Here is a 12,410-nt window from a genome sequence, read left to right as displayed (position 1 = left end):
ATTTAATAGTTTAGTTCTATTTGGTCTGTTATGAGGACACCTCTCCTGAACACCGTGTTGACGTACAAAACATCTGTGTGCACGTTTCAGATGTCAACCCGCTGTCGCCGCCAGCCAGGTGGGAAACCGCAGAGCCCGGGGCCAGGCCTCCCACCCAAGTCCCAGAGAGCAAAGAACATTCTGGCTGTTCCCACAATTCCTGGAGCCCCACCCTGGACTCCCCACTCCCTGTAAATTGGCTGGGTGGCTGTGGGAAGCAGAGACCAGGGCGCATTGGGTGTCAGTTAGGAGCACAGAGGCACAAGCAGGGCGCCAAGGGTCAGTGCGGGGAGCAGAGGCCGCGTCAGAACGGAACAGAGAGGGTGGCAGCCCGTGTGGGTCAGCAGAGGCAGGCGGCCGCTCTGCCACTTGCCAGGGGACACTGAGTCTCTGCGTCTCCACCTTCTCACATGGTCAGCGAGGAGGGTGGCCACGATGCGCTCCCTTACCGCCCTGGGAGGTGGGCCGGGCGGGAGGGACTCCCTGACTTCCTCTCCACGAGGTCACTTTGTAGAGCACGTTACTTAGGGGCGTCCCCCTATGTTTAAGGACCGTGGGGAAGATGAACCTTCAAGCTCCTTGGGGCTGTGAAACAGCAAAGAGCCACACATGCCCAACCCACCCACGAGGGGGACAGACAAGGATGAGAGACCTGCTGAGTGTCCCTCATCTGGTCACGAACCGCACAGTGACGCTTTGGTCACCGTCGGACGGCCTACAGGGCAGTGGTGCCCTAAACCTCTGATGGAGCTGAAAACTCCTACTGCCTGGTGGCGATGGAGCTGTCACCCACCTGCCAGCGTTCTGAAGAGTGACCCCTCTAGAAGAGCCTGAGGCAGGTCCTTCAGGTGGTGTTCAGGAAGAGCCACAGTTGTCATAGAGATGACAGCTCACGCCCGTCACTGCCCCCGAGTCCTTCCAGTGGGACGAGATGTGGAGGTGGGAGACGGTGATACTGATGGGCTCATTTGTGTGTTTGTGTCTTAGTTTCTAACAAAAAAGTTTAAAAAGTAAAAGAAAAAGAAAAATGTTTTAAACAGAGAAAAAGCTTATACCGTAGAATTGAGAAAATATTTTAGTACAGTTGTACAACGTGTGTTCTAAGCTAAGTGTTATTGCAAAAGAGCCAAAAAGCTTTTAAAAATGTCGGAGTTTGTCAAGTAAGAAAGTCGCAGCCAGCTAAGGATAACTGGTTATTAAAGAACAGCGTGTAGACGCCTAGCGCCGCCGGGCGTGCGGTTGCGGACGGGGGGGTGGGGGAGCGCCGGCAGCCACCCCCAACACCCCCGGACGCGCTCCAAGCAGCCGCCAGCCTGCAGGCTCCACCCGAGGCGCGCGTCCCGGACAGGCGCTCCGCCGTGCCTTCTTCCCGATGCTGCTGTCCCTTTCCAGCGCCTGCAGGGCTCAGCACAGTAACGTGCGGCACGGGCCGTCTGCACAGCCCCGGTGAGCAGCAGGCCAGGCCACCTGGGCTGCATAAGCGCTCTCTGGGATATTCGCACGGCGACAAAATCCCCTGATGATGCCCTTCTCAGGGCACGTTCCATCAGGAAGCAACACATGAGTGTAAAGAAAAACCTATAAGGCTGGGGGTATTTCTGAGAAATATAATATTTCCAAAAATGCCCCCACAATGTGCTCCACTGGGTATCACCAGAAAGGACTCGGCGCTGCCATCGGCACGGGGACAGGCCTCCTCAGCCAGGCCGTCTCCGAGACCGTAAGAATGAACTTCCAGTGAGGGCATAGGATGCAGGACGTGCCAAATTTATTTCACAGAAGAACCCCTTTCCCACAGAGCATCTGTCAAGGGGTTTCATGAAACATACTTTGGGAACTAAACCCTCCCGGGGGGCTTGTTATATGCGCACACAGACGAGCCTGAAGGGGAAACGAGGATAACGTGTTAACGTCAGGTCCGCGGGAGGCAGGTGCTGGGCACGGTGGGAAGGGAGGGCAGCGTTTTCTCCAGGCGCTGGGCCAGCATGACACTGCCCGACCCCCAGGCCCTCCACACCCACCAGCTACGCAAGCCCGCCTGCCAGTCATACACAGGAAATCTGCACCTTTATTTTTTGTTCTAGAATGTGCTTTGTCCCTCAGTGAACTTCAGTGTCCATCCAGACTTCCACTTCCCCTTAAAAAAAACCACACACACACATGCCACCCTCCAACCAGGTGAAAAATCCCCGGCGATTAGTCTACAACAAATATTGACACAAGGGGGAAAAGGCATGTTGAAATGTATTAGAATCAGAACCTGTACAAAAAAAATTAAAACATAACCTGAAACTGTTCAAGTTCAGAAAGGCTAGTCCAGTCCTTTTCTCTTGCCAGGAGAATGCCATCGTCAGATGGCTCCGTGTCATCAGCCAAGGAGGGTGGAACGGAAGGGACAGGAGCAGCAACAGGTCCGTCCCCAGGGAGAGGGGCCTCGCACCACCGTCCCCAGCACGGACGCAGCCGGGAGTGATCAAAGGTCTCGGACAGCAAGCGCCGGCAGACAGCCCAGTGCGCAGCCGGCCTCCCCACCGAAGCCAGTGTGAGCGGTCAGATGCAGCAGAGGACGCCCAGCTGGAAGGAGCTCCTGCCACCGAGCACACGCACAGCACCCGCCACTGGTGCTCAGAAACTGCAGCGCTCCCCGCTAACGAGAGGCCAGAGCTGGGCTTAGAGGCTGGCAACCCGCGGGTTTAGTAAACACAGCCCAGCACCACCTCCCTCCAGGGGCCGGTCTGACGGGACTGCCGGGAGGGGCCAGGCGGGAGCGGATACAAAGCGTTTGGATACCGGGTGACAGAGGGCCTGCCAGTGTGGGTGCTGGGGCAGGCGGGGCAGGAGGGGCTCCCTCCTCGCTCAGAGAGGGGGCTCCTTCGCGATCACCCGTGGGGGGCCGATTAAAGCTGCCTCTGGCTATGACCAGCCTGACAAAATGACATGGAGCAAAAAACAAACAAAAAACTGGGCGGGAGACAAGCCCTTGGACAGAGACAGACCCTCTGGGAGGGAAGCTGGGCAGTGTCTGACCCTGCTGGGGTGGCGTCAGTGGGGCCCCTGAGTCTGAAGGGAGCAACGGGGGAAGGCGGGAGTGGGCGAGGGAGCGGAGCGAACGGTTCTGGGACAGCACCAAGGGGGCGGGGAGGCGCTGGCGAGGGGCTGGGCAGGTCTGGAACTCACTGAAGGTGGAGAGAGGAGGCCACAGGCCCTTGGTGTCCCCTCCCCACCTGGCCCAGGCCTGGCGAGTGCCAGCTGCCCCCGCCGGCCCTAGTGGCGGCTGGAGACCAGACCCTTCACTTTGGACATCTTCTTGGTGGGCTGCCTCTGCTCGGCGTGAGGGGGACACTCCCGTTCGGCCAACTGCTGCTCCATCTCCTGAGCTGAGGAGGACGCGGTAGCTTTGAGAGTCTTCTTGATGTTGGTAACCTGGGGGGAAACACGGAGTTTGTATGCTCGGTCTGTACGCACCAGAAACCCACCGAAATGCTTTCTCATCACGATGGGGGCCACGAGGGAAGCAGCCAGAATCCTCTGCAAGACAATATTAACTTATCTTCAGATACCCAGATGAGGAGAAGCACGCAGGGGCTACTCACGGAAGACACGTGGGAATGAATCAAGCAGAGAAGCGGAGCCATGCGTGCTTGGCTGGAAGGGAGGGAGAGTCACGTGGCCATGGACCACTTGGCAAAGAGGTACGGCACCAACGGTGCAAGAAAGCAGCGACTAAAATGGCCTCAGAACAAAAAAGGGGGCCTGGCCGGGCAGCTCAGTGGGTTAGAGCGCTGTCCTAATACGCCAAGGCTGCAGGTTCTATCCGTGGTCGGGGCCCACACAAGAACCCATGAATACATACATAAACAGAACAACAAATCGCTGTTTCCCTCCCTCTCTCAAATCAACAAAAAAAAATTTTTTTAAAGAGTGACCAAGGACTCTAGGCTCAGGTGACTGCTATTGTTCATGTACAAAACCGAGCATCTTCACAAGCCCCACGAGCCCTTCCTGACTAAACAGATGAACCTCAGCCAACTACGTAATAAAGGATGGAAATGCTGTAAAAAGTCGCACAGCGCCAGCACACAACTGTTTTCGGAATACCCCTCCTCACTTAACAAAGGGGGGGCTCGGCTCTGTTTAAGCGACTCCTGAACCTCTTCCCACAACAGAACGCACATCCTCTGTAACACGCCCTACAGTCTCCGGATCTGCGCCCGGCTTGTCGGTCCCGCCCCGCGCACAGCCCCGACGACAACCTCTGTGCTTACCTTTGCACCCTTCTGTGAACACCTGTGGGGGGCATGTTCCTAGAAGTGCGCTTTCCAATCAAAGGGTCTGCACACTGTACAGTTTTAATAGCTACTGCCACACTGCCTTCTGGAAAGTGACTGTACCAACTTCATGCCTGCTTATCTGCACATTCCCCAGCGCCAGTTCTAACGCATCTCTGACACCCTTGCCCTCTAGCTGGCTGAGAGGAAGAAAAGCCCAGTGGGAAGCATTAGTGTTTCTTTTTTTAGTCATCAGAAGATTAAAGAAAGAGAAAGCTGGTACGGAGTAAGGCAGTGTTAGGTCTGCTGGAGAGAAAGGAAGGGGGATTCTGTTCTCTCAGGAAGCAGGTTTGGTTTTCCACAGATGGAGAAGGGGATTGTCAGGGTCAAAGTTCTCAACAGAGTACTCAACAGAGTACCAGGAGCCTGAGCAGAGACAGAGCTGAAACGCCACCCTGAGAGTGGGACCAAAGGTGACATTCCTGGAGGAGATCGATCACCTACAGAACGAACCTCAACTAGATTGGAGGTCATGTTTAATTTGGTTGCTGTTTTGAGATACAGGAACAGCCATGCCCGAAAGTGCTGTCGCCGTCATCAACACTGTAACCTTTCCGGAAGGAGCAGAGGGGACTGTGGGCTGAGGCAGTGAAAACGAAGGGCTGCCTAGGTCAAGTCCTACGGGGCCGGGAAGTGCCATCTCAAACCCACCCCCACCCCCGGTGGCTCACAGCAGCCTGCTATGCCTTGTTCAGCAGTGACTTGGTGAGACACGGGGTGGAAAGGCTGGAGAAAGTGGACGGCTTGCCACGCTTTCTCTTGTAAGAGACATTTGTTTTTGCGTGCTTTATTCCAAGGCATATTTTGATATCCTTGGGAGAGATTAAGAAATGTGATTTCTCTGTTACCACATATATTGATACCCTTGGAGGAGAGATTAAGAAATGTGACTTCTCAGTATAAAACATTCCAAGGCCTCTCCACTCTGATGCTTTCTAAGCATTCTGAGGGAGACTAATAATTAGGATCTTAACAAGAGCTCACGGCACAACAAGTTTATTTCTCTGCATGTCATTTACCTCTGACTTCCAATGTGTTAAAAGATACTGCAACTTAAAAATATGCATAAAGACAATGAAAGAAAAGATTCACGCCCATACCTTCAGCGCCTGGGTTGCACTGCCTGAGTGATATGTTTTAAAGTTTCCACAGACCCACAGAGCTGGCAGGCTGGTGCCATAACTGAGACTCCACCAACCTGGCTAACCTGTTTGCCCTGCCCTGGAGATCCCCTAAGGCTCCACCCACCCAACTTACAGCAGTTAACAGTGGTTTTTCCAAAGAAAACTCCAGAAAAAGAACTAAACAAAATGGAGATAAGCAATCTACAGATGCAGAGTTCAAAACACTGGTTATAAGGATGCTCGAGGAACTTAGTGAGGACTTCAACAGCATAAATAAGATCCAGTCAGAAATCAAGGATACACTAATTGAAATAAAGAACAATTTACAGGGGAACAACAGTAGAGTGGATGAAGCCAAGAATCAAATCAATGATTTGGAACATAAGGAAGAAAAAGAATCACCAGTCAGAACAAGAAGAAGAAAAAAGAATCCAGAAAATGAGGAAAGTATAAGCAGCCTCTGGGACAACTTCAAGAGTTGCAACACTCATATCATAGGGGTGCCAGAAGGAGAAGAGAAAGAGCAAGAAATTGGAAATCTATAGTGAAAAAAATAATGAAAGAAAACTTCCTTATTTAGTGAAGGAAATAGACATGCAAGTCCAGGAAACAGAGAGTCCCAAACAAGATGGATGTAAAGAGGCCCACTCCAAGACATATCATAATTAAAATGTCAAAGGTTAAAGATAAAGAGAGAATCTTAAAAGCAGCAAGAGAGAAGCAGTTGGTTACCTATAGGGGAGTTTCCATAAGACTGTCAGCTAATTTCTCAAAAGAAACTTTGCAGGCTAGAAGGGGCTAGCAGGAAATATTCAAAGTCATGAAAAGCAGGGACCTACAGCCCAGATCGCTCTACCCAGCAAAGCTATCATTTAGAATGGAAGGGCAGATAAAGAACTTCCCACACAAGAAAAATCTAAAGTAGTTTATCATCACCAAACCATTATTATATAAAATGTTAAAGGGACTTTTTGAAGATCATAAGATCAAACCTATGAACAATAAAATGACAACAAATACATATCTATCAATGACTGAATCTAAAAAACAAACAAGCAAACAAGAAGAACAGAGACAGATTCATGGATATGGAGAACGTTTTGATGGCTGCCAGATGGGAGGGGGTGTGGGGGATGGGTGAAGAGGTGAGGTGAGGGGATTAAGAAGCACAAATAGGCAGTTACAGAACAGCCATGGGACAGAAAGTACAGCGTAGGAAATGGAGTAGCCAAAGAGCTTATACGCACGACCCACGGACATGAACAGTGGTGTGGGGACTGCCTGAGGGAGTGGGGGGTGCTGGGTGGAGGGGGCAAAGACGAAAAATTGGAACAGCTGTCCCAAATCAATAAAATATAACTTAAAAATACAAATTTTAAAAAAAGACATACAAAACCTGTTTTTCCAAAATTGGTATCTTTCCAAGCAAAATAGCTTATTTAAAGTCTCCTCAATTTCATCTTGACTGAGAAACACCATTTGACCTTATTTCAAGTTCTTTATGCAATAATTTTTACTAAACAATCAACTTATACTACAAATAGTTTTCTATATCAAGTCTTTCATTTAATATATTGAGAAACAGAGGGAAGAAATATAATGGAGTCACCATAGTGAAGTTGCTAAATTACTAAAATCAAGTAGGTTGAGGCCTGAGGAACTGATTCTGTCCTTGCTTTAACTAGTCTGGGATCTTAAATTCTTGAACGTTCTGGTCCTGCGTCAGTGCCTGGATACACATCAGAACTCCAGATAACCCTGCTTACCCTCCGAAGGGCTGGGGAAGAATGCTCACGTATCCTGACCACCTGACACCCAGCATGCAGACCAGAGGCCATAGGTCACCGACAGGATTATCATCTCTGACCAACTCAGAGGCTGAGAATGCAGGACTGATTCTTCTCCAGAACGTACTTCTTACCTAAGTGCCCTCAGCCTCCTTTCTGCTTTGGAACACTCTGGTTATTGCCTAGCTGTGCTCCCAGTTTACAAGACAAAGACCCTTGAATAAAATCTGTATCATTTATTTCTAGCCAAAGCCTCCAGGCTCTTTTTGCGTTTGTTCAACAGCATCTTACATTTAATGACAGTCTCATAATCCATACATGAATAAGGAAAAGGTATTTAATAAATCCCCAAATAATGGTTCTATTTTTGATCTTCTGCACTGTGTTTCTGTAGAATATGTCGTTACAAGCCTATCAGAAATTAACTAGAGTTTCTCTTTCTACAGTGACCTTGGGTGATTTGGGGGGGCTTTGGAGTCAGTGTCCATGGCTGGCTGAGAGACCAGTTCCTGCCCTGCGAGCCCCCACACAGACTCAGCCCACGCCCCCCACCCCCCGGCACAGCAGCTCCCCACCAGCCTCCCCACAGCCCCCAGCTCAGCTGACCCCGGCGCTGTGCTGTGTGCCTCTTTTGCTGTGGACATTCTTCTTCCCCAGAGCTCAGCACTCCCAGCTCCACATCCTGCAACGTGACCTAAAATCAGCGGTTCTCCCCCGCCGCACTCGCGGAGGGCCCCCCTTGTGCTCTCCTCCTGCCCCAACCATCACTCCCCACCAGGGTAATGCACACTCCCTGGCTCTTCTTAACTCAATTCCACTTAAAAACCTTTGATTCAGGATCCTGTCCAAAGCTTTTCACCAAGTAAAAAGACACAAGCACACCACTACCCTTGTCATTCAAATGCCCATTTACCTCCTCAGGCAGTACCCTCCCAATAAGCCCTCATTTGGGGTGCTCAGTGACCCTGGTCACATGCAAGGAAAACAAACAAGACTTCTCCCCAAGGGACAACGCGGTTCTTTCTCCATTTCTGAAACACCACTCAGAAGCCTGCGTCTTCCTTCCCTCCTCCCCAACACAGGCTCTACAGGAAGCCGCGCGTCCACTGCCCACGGCGGGGAGCTGGCATTCATCTCTGCCTTCCCCACGCCGTCCTCCTAGCCCGCGCCAGCCTCATCCTGGGCCAGACGTCGGACCCTCCCTGTGCAGCCAGGCACCTTCCCACAAGCCTGCCCGCACCGCGCTAGCCCACACCGGCCCCCTGCCCTCAGCCTGGCCGTGCCTGGCAGCCCCTCCCCCTCCCATGGCCGCCCATGGCCCCGTCTCCTCCGGGCTTCGATGTTCATGTCCAGCTCCCGCAGAACGGAATGTAAGGAAGCCCTCCACAGAGGAACAGGGCTTCCTGGGCAGGTGTCTCTCGGCCTAAGAAATGAGACCCTTTATCCTCCACGAAGTCTCAGCCTGGCCAGGAGCAGCCACGTGACCTCACACTGGGTTCTATTACAGAACACGCCTTGCTCAAGTCAGCTGGATCGTTAGCTCTTAAACACGCAGAACTCACGGAGGACGTCGCTGAGCCACGCACTCCCACAGCTGAAGGGGAGTTAAGCGTCGCCAGCTTCGTGCAGTAGCTGGGCAGCTCCACCTGCAGGCAGTGCCTTCTGGGGCCCAGGAGTGGCTGCCCAGGGGGGCCCACCAACGAAACCTGTCGGGGCCTCACGAAACGATCTTGAGAAGTCCAATGAATTCCTCTCTCACAGAGCCACCCTTCAAATGAGGACAAATACTCCCCCGCAGTCCCTTCTAATTCTCTTCCTCGAGTGGCCCGCCTTGCAGGCCATCCCTGTCCCATTACCCGAGACGACCCGGAGCTTATCAGGCCCTCCAAAGCCTGGATCCCAGAACTTTCCGGTGGGACTGCACCTGCCGACAAAACGGCAGCCTTGCTTACCAGACCTTAAATGTTCAGGCGAAAGGGCAGAGGAGAGCTTCCCGGGCAGGCAGACTCTCGGTTGCGAGGCAAAGCGAAGGTGGACAGCGCGCAGCAGAGCCGAGGCCACGGCGGGAACGAGCAGGGAGACGGAGAGAACACTGGCCGGGAGGGCCCGGAGGGCTGCCTTGGGCGCCCTGCACTGCCACCACCAACAGGCCTCCGGGCTGTCACGGACTTAATCCCGGGGGACTGGCTCAGTCGTGGGAAACAGGGCTCGCTTTGTGCGGCTGTGCTTTAGTGCCTACATGACTCACACAAAGCCGGCTTTGTAGATGTAGCGACAGCTATATGGTAACATCCCACAGAACAGACACAAGTGCATCTGAATAAGAAGTAAAACACGCTCCAAAGTCAAATACGAACAAGGAGATGCTTTGGGATGCTTCAACCAGTCACTGCCCCCCCTTTGGAGGGCTTGCTCAGAGATAATGGAACAGCTCAGAATGGTACTGCTCTACCTCCCCAGGCGTCCTGGACTTGTAACTAATTAATGTGTGTTATTTCCATGAAAGGAGAAAAGGAAAGAATCTTCTTGTTAAGAAGGTAGAGCTGGCTCCTGAAGCTACAACTCACTAAAAGGAAGCTGCTATTTCAGGATTTAGGGGGGAAACATCACCTTTCTCCCTCTGAGAAAAAGCAATTCAATTTAAGGACAAGTAAGAAAAGGTCATCAACTCGGTGGAGAGAATGGCTAAAAAAGTTAGGGCAGGTGTAACAGAAGCAGAAATACCAGCAGGATGTGACAGAATTATACCTTTGTCCTTTGTAGATTTAGTTTCTTTTCCAGGCGGCAAAAAACTATTTAGAAAGCCTCTGCGGAGGGCCTCTCCGCACCCTGCCTCCGTAGTCTGATCGTCATTCCCTGGACGGAAAACTGACAAGGCTCTGGCTTTCACCGTGCGCCCCCTCTTCTCATACTGGGCTCTTCCAGATTTTCTAGAAGATTATTACATCAGTAGGTCGTTTTCGCTGGTACCGAAGGTGGTCTTCAGTCGGCCTTCTCCTCACACCTCTTTCTCTGGAACTCAACCTGCTCCTTACTGCCGCCCGGTGGCAGCGCCAGACTCCGCCAGCCGGGGGATCCACAGCCAGGTTTGCTTTCAGGGAGCCACGGACCACAAATCCACGTCCTGGATCTTTTATCTTTTTTTCTGTTTTTTTTCGTAATCCTAATTTAAAGGTTTCACCCACACTGCTAAATACTGATCGCGCCTCAACATCAGTCAAGCACCTAAAGCACCTCTGTTCACATGTACCTTCTGTCATCAGATGCCACTCGTCATGGGAGTACATTTGAACTGTTCTAAATTCTAGAACTAGTATCATTCATTCCCCTCGGAATCCAAGCCCACCACCTACCGCAACACAACCGACAACAGCCCAGCCACGGCGGGGCAGCCGGCCACGCTCAGGCGCTTCCAACCCGGATCGAGACGGCTCTGCCCACGCAGGCTCCCCCAGCCGGGGGGGCACATTTCACCTCTACTCCTCATGTGTGTCCAGGGCTTGGTTCACAGGTCAGGACCAGCGCGGAGAACAGAGTGGTCAGCCCTCCCTACTTTATTCAGACATCACTCTCAGGTCAGAGAAGAGACCACAACAGTCACGAAGGTGGTAACGCAGCCTATTAGAGAGGCAGCAGGCTTATTTCCATAGCTGACTTTATCTTTGGCTAAAGCTAAATTAAAAGCAGTTCATACTTCTTTGGCTAAAAGTAGGGGGCAAAATTAATGATGGACTGAACATCCACGGAGTGGGTATGTACAGCACACAGGGGAGTGTCTGTGTATCCAAAATAAATTCACTCTAGCTCCTGAGAAGCGGCGTTCAGCAGTGTGCTTACAGGCTGTGTCAGAAACATTCAGTTCAGTAAACACGTGAGCAGCCATCATGGTGTATGCATGGGACTAGGAGCTGATCTTACACAGACACCAGGCCCAGGCTTTATTTTCAAGGATACGTGTGACAGAGTGTGGGAAATCTTCAAAGTCCACAAATCCCCCTTCGAAGGGCACATCCACTTATCGTTCCTTAGCTGTAACTCTGGGCCCCTCTCTGCCCCACTCCCGGACACCTGCTTTATAAAGCTCATTAAATACCGTCAACACTTGAAGCCCTATCACATCAGAAAGACTTCCAATGCCAACACTCTGACCTAAAGGGCTCCAAACAAATTCTGAGGTCACGCCAGAGTCCGGGCTACTGGCACACAAACAAATGCCCACTGACCCAAAGGCAGGAGCCTGTGTCCCTCTGAGAGGCTACAAGTGTCCTGAACAACCAGGTGTCACTAAAACCACAATCACACACTCTTCTCTTTACTTGCACTTCATCCACCAAGTCTTTCCCCTTCTTTCTTTAGTATGAAATACATCACGCATTTTAAAAGGTTGTAACATATATGTCGTTTAGAGAAGAATAAAATGAACACTGAACCTACCACACAGTTCAAGAAGCAGAGCAGTACCGGGGCGCTGAAGCCCCATGTGCCCTGTCCAGCCACACCACTCCCTCCGCCGCACCTGGTAACCACTGTCCCTCTAGCTTTTTTTTTAAGAGAGAGGGGAAGGGAGGGAGAAAGAGGGGGAGAGAAACATCAGTGTGTTGTTGCCTCTGGTGCACCCCCAACTGGGGACCTGGCCAGCAACCCAGGCGTGTGCCCTGATGGGAATTGATAGCCATCTTTTTGCTGTTTTTTATAACTCATATTATTTCTTAGCAAGAAATGTTTTAATTGAGAAGAAACGTACATAGCTTTATGACATTCTATTAATACTAAAAATTAAAATGAAGTGAAAGGAAAAGTTGTCCCTTTTTATGTCAATGATAAATTTTACTGACTTCTTAAGATGGCTGCAATTTTAAAGAAGTTGTTTTAAGTATCATTTTCTATGTACCTGCAAATATATAATAAATCTCCAAAAAAAGATCTACAGTAGACCCTGGCCAGATAGCTCAGTTAGTCAGAGTGTCATCCTGATAGCCCAAAGTTGCAGGTCTGATCCCCAGTCAGGGCACATACAAGAATCAACCAATGATGCATGAATAAGTGGAACAACACATTGATGTTTCTCTCTCTCTCTCCCTTCCATTCTCTAAAATCAATAAATAATAAAGTAAAATAAAAATTTTACAAAG

At 51.0% G+C, this 12,410-nt stretch overlaps 1 protein-coding gene across 6 annotated transcripts in view; it reads right to left on the bottom strand.

Annotated features, from left to right (window-relative positions):
• Positions 1 to 1,790: 1,790 nt before the first annotated feature.
• The window catches only part of COPS7B (COP9 signalosome subunit 7B), a 28,999-nt gene continuing 18,379 nt past the window's right edge, over positions 1,791 to 12,410 (bottom strand). For all 6 annotated transcript variants that reach the window (XM_090284981.1, XM_090284982.1, XM_090284979.1 and 3 more), the window contains one exon: positions 1,791 to 3,462. In XM_090284981.1, the coding sequence (XP_090141107.1) occupies positions 3,304 to 3,462 (159 nt within the window). In that variant the 3' untranslated portion in view covers positions 1,791 to 3,303. The remainder of the gene's footprint in view (positions 3,463 to 12,410) is intronic.

The sequence above is a fragment of the Furipterus horrens genome, unplaced genomic scaffold, assembly GCF_987537825.1.
Source record: "Furipterus horrens unplaced genomic scaffold, mFurHor1.1.pri manual_scaffold_1, whole genome shotgun sequence".
NCBI classification, from domain to species: Eukaryota; Metazoa; Chordata; class Mammalia; order Chiroptera; family Furipteridae; genus Furipterus; species Furipterus horrens.
This window is presented reverse-complemented; position numbering and strand designations above follow the sequence as displayed.